The 5,792-nt window shown below is 32.5% G+C and overlaps 1 protein-coding gene across 1 annotated transcript; it reads left to right on the top strand.

Moving 5' to 3' along the window:
• On the top strand, window positions 2,008-5,792 carry LOC109349117. The gene is made up of 2 exons (XM_019589800.1): window positions 2,008-2,105; window positions 4,999-5,792. Exon 2 carries the CDS (start codon window positions 5,012-5,014, stop codon window positions 5,540-5,542), a length of 531 nt encoding a protein of 176 aa, XP_019445345.1. The 5' UTR covers window positions 2,008-2,105; window positions 4,999-5,011; the 3' UTR covers window positions 5,543-5,792.

Below are 5,792 nucleotides of genomic sequence, written 5' to 3'. Positions count from 1 at the left end.
AAGTATCAAAGACTGCTGCTTTGATAGATCAGGCCCCAGTAGGAGCTCTGATACCAAATTGTTGAGAACCTTTATAGAAACTGAAAGTAAAAGCAAGAGCAAAACAATTGGACTGAATGACTTGATTTTATTGACTGTAACATTGGCTTAAATAGCCATTCAATACATGATGAAAAACAATAACTGAATATAATCAACTATGCTAAATTAAAGGCTAATGGTGCTAAGTGGTAGCAAAAATTAGGGAAAACAGAATACAACTAAAGACTAAGTCTGTCCTATAAAGTAGGACTTTATTATGATTTTACTGCACTGACTCTTTCAGGAGCAAGTTTTGTGATACTCGCCCCGCGATGATCTTCCAGATGATAGAGCGCCGAATGGTTTTCCTTAGTTTCTCTCTATAGGGGAATGAAAGAATCTTTTGTTCTTGAGTGTGTTTGCCTTATAGTGTCTTGGTGCCTTATGTGAGGAGTATGCCTTATCTTATGGCCTTATGGATGAGTTGATAGTGTTATATCCTTGTGGATAACATTATCCTCATCCTTCCTTATTCTCCTCAACTATTACACCTGAAAACTTGTTGCTCTACAAAGGGGGACCATAACCCATAAAAGTAACTCCGTAGTGGTTACTACTTTAGTTGCAATAATTCTGATTCAGTCCCTTCATCAAATCAGAAATTGTCCGAATATCTACACTTATACTATTTCATGACACATATGCCCTTGGCCACCAAATTAATTACTTAAGATCATTTTATATTTTGGTTAATTACATAATGGCCATAACACAATTATAGAATTATATTTGTGACCCATAAATTGTCAGTAATTCTAATACATATTGCTTATTTAATCTCTTCATAAAATGAATCATAATCTTATTCTCTATATGTTTTCATTTTTTACTATTTCAAGTTTTCACCAATTCCATGAGAACAAAGTCAGGCAAACCTACACTGCCCTATTTATGTGATTGGAGTAGTTTAAGATTAAAATATTTGAATACTCAATTTTACCGACATATATTTATAAAAACTAAAAATATTAAAATAACAAGGAAACTTTTTCTCATAACTAATTCTATATTCTAATTAACTAACAATTTTATTTCGAAATTTAAAATTATTAATTGTTGGTTTCTAAAATTACATTAAAAAATTGTTAGGAGTGACATTTTCATAATAAAGGAAGGGTTACAAAATTATACTTTTTAAATTTTATTTCATTTCATTTCCTCCCTCTTAGTTGAATCTAGAAAAGTAGTTTCCAATTGATATATCCAAACAATGAAAATTTGATTATTTTTTTTAGTTCCATCTATTTCTTTTAATATATTTTATTCCATTATGTTTCATTTCATCCCATCATCTCCATACTCCAAACATAACATTTAGTGCATTGTTCAAGTAATTTTCATTAGTCAGTAAAATGAGATCACATGAAATTAATTATTATCTTAAAATATGCTTCTGAAAAAATGTTTAATGTCCAATTTTAAAATTATAATTAAAAAACCAATCATTTCTGAATTTAGTTAATTTATACAGATGATAAATATATATATATATATATATATATATTCATACTATTAATAAAGACAAAACAAGTAATAACTACCTCATGGTATAATTTTTATATTCCAAAGTTACCCTTTTATAATTTTAATAACTTCTATAAACTTCAACATATTACTTTCATTTTTCATATTAATAATTTAATATCATTAATCTTCCACATATTCTCTTATTTCTATCTTTCTCCACCAAATAGGCACAAAATCAGAAATTGACATAAGTTTTATGTATATCATATCAACTATTACATATTATTTTCTTAAATCTTCACTCTTTATTTAGTATATATACTGCACTTTTATATTTAAATTGTTTTTCTTAAATAATATAACATGAAGATCATATTATTATATCACAAAAATAAGAATGCGGGTGAGCGTAGCCGTCCTATGTATAAAAGAAATATTACAAAGATGCTTTCGATGCGATACTTCTTCTTCTTCCAACCTTTCCACACATATATATCGTGATTCATCCTCATTCTCGTTCTATAACTCGCGAAATCTACAATTTATCGTCAGATTCGGTACTTTTTTCTTCTTTCACGTTTGTTTTTGGGATTTTATATATTTTTTCTCTTCCGAGTTTTTCTAATGTTGAATTTGATTGTGGGTTTCTCCTTTTCTATGTTGGTAGTTGATTATTTTTTTAAATTATTTAAGTTGAATTTGGACATTTAGAGTTCAGTCTAATTGCTAGGGTTTACTCATTTTTCTTGTGTTTGTGCCTCACATATTCTTATTCCAGGTCAACCTAAAACCAAGTTAATTATATTTTTGTTAGTTATGATACTGAATATTGGGCACGAGAATGTGAACCAGAGAATAAACCCGATATAGTAGATATGATAATGTTACTTGGATGAACACTCACATTAGTTAAGATAGAATTAGGTATGAATGTTTTAGTGAGAAAGTTGGAGTAGCTCCTTTTGTAGAAAAGATCGTAAAATCGCATATTAAATGGTTTAGGCACTCCGGTAAGGACTGTAGATCAAATGGAGTTAGTCCAATTTTTAGAGGCAGAGAGAGTAAAAGAAAAAACCACAGGCGAAAGGATTATGAAAAAATTATAACTCTTTTTGTCAATGGACATGATTTATAGGGGAGCATTATAGCGTCATTTGATCATTGTAGTCGAACCATCTAGTAGGACTAAGGGTTGATTGTTATAATGTTGGATTTTTCAATTTTATCATGTATTTGAACGATTGACTGTGATTTTTCAACATAGTATGGTAGATAGAGAAAAACTACAATGTGAATGGTGTTTATTCTTGAAAGTCGTCCTTTTGTTACATAGACTATGACAATTTGGGTTTGGATTAACATTTAACACACTTAAAGCAGCTGAAGAGCTTGCTATTGATTATTGCAAATAATTCTATGCAATGCCACAAATTTTGATTGGGTAATTCTTATTGCTTTGGAGAACTTCGTTTAAGAATGCATCATATAGTTTAGTGTGTTGAGTTAGCTGATGAACATGTAGCCATGTACCCACAAGATTTGTTGTAGCACTGGCAGCTTGTTATTCATATCTGTAGAGCTCTCAACTCTGATTGCTTAAAATCATGTGAAGTGGATAAAGGACTTAAACCGGTTTGGTAGCTTACTGGGTTAACTTTGCAGTGTAGACGATGCTCTGGCAAACCTCAAACATTACAAGACTAAAAAGTATTATTTGTTCAAGTGTTTTTAATGAATTTCTAAGAGAATAAACTCAATGTAGTTGGATGAGTGGACACACTAGGTAAAATAAGATTATGAATGAATGTATTAGAGAGAAAGTTGAGGTAGCATGTATTGTAGAAGAAGATGGTAGAATCTCACGCATGTATGTAGCAGACCCTTAAAAGTCTCAATAAGGAGAATAGATCCAGGGGGATAGCGTAATTGCTAGGGGAGAGGGGTCTAAGAAAAAGATAGGTGGAATTATTATTAAGAAGGATTTAGAAGTCAGTGGCTTGTCTATAAACATGATTTACAGTAGAACATTGCGGCGTTTGATTATGGTAGTTGAGCTCACCCAATGGGATATATGCATGTGCTTTCCTTGTATCTGTTTTGGTTAGGAGACTTTTGGGTTTCAACAGTTTGTTAAGATCAAATCAATCAGGGGGATTATGCTCTAATACCAAATTTTTTGAGACATGCAAAGATGCACATTTTGCCTATGGAAGCTTTTTATTTAACCCCATGGGGCAACACCATGGCAAAGATTACATCAATTTCTTCAGTTCTTGGCCATTTTATTTGTTATTAACCATTCCACCTTCAATATACATAATTTTCAGTTTATACCTTGGTAGGGGTTTCATATTTTATTTCGTTCTTTGCATATTTTATACACTGATATAGTGATATTCTTGCTTCTTTTATGTAGAGAGCATTTGTCCTTTTCATTTGATCCACAATGCGCTTCAATTTTTAATTGTTTGATTTGAGTTGTTACTTATATTTTTATTGAATGGTTCATCACTAAATCTGAGTTGGTGTTTGCCATTCTTCAAAACCCAGATAAACTGGTGCAATCGGGGCAAGTTTCGGAGTAGTCTGTATTTCACAGTGCCTTCAAATTTGAAAAACTGGTTTTATATTTGATTTCGGCCCAAACTAATTCAAGCGAATTCTATTAGGGAAATATTATTTAGCACCAACCGTACTTCATACTTTCTATGAGATTAGTGTTATTGTAACACTCTTACTACCACTTTTATCATTTACCCACTGTGGTTTTTGTTAAACAGTTGAACTTCTTATTTGCTTGGTCACTCTAAATTTCATCACAATTTGTTCTATGGATTTTTTACTGAATAGAACACCTCATTCTATTGTAAGTTGATTTTAAACTAACCTTTTTATATTTGAATCAAGATTCCTAATTTCTCTTTCTTTTTCAACCTGCCATATAAAAAATATTAACTAGTTCAAACCCATATTCTAAGCAAACAAAGTATATTTTAGGGCTAGTTCAATTTTTTGTACATTTAAGTTGAACAGTTAAAACTCACTCTCTAGTTTACAAAACATCCCTTTTAAGTATTTTGTGATGATGGAAGAGAAACACTGAACCTGTAATAATGGGTTACACCATACTATATCCCACCTTTCTAGGTAAGTGGCATGACACTGGCAAGATTTATTCCTTTCCATTAGGAAATTCACAGCTTGTGAAATTTATATAGTTGTTATTTACATTTTGTCTATAGGTAAAGTTTTTTAATAGAAAAGCTGAGAAATTTTGCAGCTGTTGGGATTTAGACCCTCATGCTCATGATTTATGTGTTGCATCTCTACCAACTGAGCTAACTTATGGATAGTTGCTATTCACTTTTAATTTAATCCTTTTATTTAGGAACTACTGCAGACTTTATTTGCTAATTCAATTTAACGGTGTCTACCTGGTTCATTGTTCAGGTGGTGCCATATTATGGGTGAATTTACAATCCAGATTAGCAACGAGCTTGTTAATCAGCTTGTTGACGATGCGGTGCCAAAGAAGAAAACTAGAAGAACTAGACGTAAGGTAGCTAGGGAGCCTAAAAATCCCCAATCGGATTCAAGTCAAAAACAAATTTTGGATGGATCAGGAAAGCCTGAGATTGCAGCTGCTCCAGGCTGGCCAGTGCAGCCCTCTTTGTTTCTACCTCCAACTTTGCCTGTACAACCTGCTCATTCAGAGTTAGAAAACATCCGGTCCGTGCTCCGGGAAAGTGAGAAGGTTGTGGAAAGATTGAAGACGCAAGAGGAGAACATGTTGCAGGAAGTAACCCAAAAGGCAAAGGATCTCCGGGATAAGGAGTATAAGCTTCCAAACCCAAAGCCTGAGCCTTGCATGGATGAGAAGGTTGCTTCCTTAACATGTTACAAGGAACATATCAAAGACCCTTTGAAATGTGCTAGCTTTGTTACCAATTTTGCAGATTGCTTACGTCGGTTTCGCGGTGTAGCCGACAAGTAAATCATACTGAGAAGTGGTTGACAAGGAAAACACAAATAAACTAGTAAATCTAGAGACTGACGAAATACTCATGGTGTTACTACCATTTTTGTATAATCTTTGGTTCCGACCATTAAACTTTGCTTTTAAAACTCAGAATAAGTGACAGATTCGGTGTTTGGAATTTGAACATATTCTATTTTTATGCGTACTAACTGCTGCTTATTTCTTCAGGGCGTGCTATCAAAAATATACATGGTGGGTGTGTATT

The sequence above is a fragment of the Lupinus angustifolius genome, chromosome LG06, assembly GCF_001865875.1.
Source record: "Lupinus angustifolius cultivar Tanjil chromosome LG06, LupAngTanjil_v1.0, whole genome shotgun sequence".
Classification (NCBI taxonomy): domain Eukaryota; kingdom Viridiplantae; phylum Streptophyta; class Magnoliopsida; order Fabales; family Fabaceae; genus Lupinus; species Lupinus angustifolius.
This window is presented reverse-complemented; position numbering and strand designations above follow the sequence as displayed.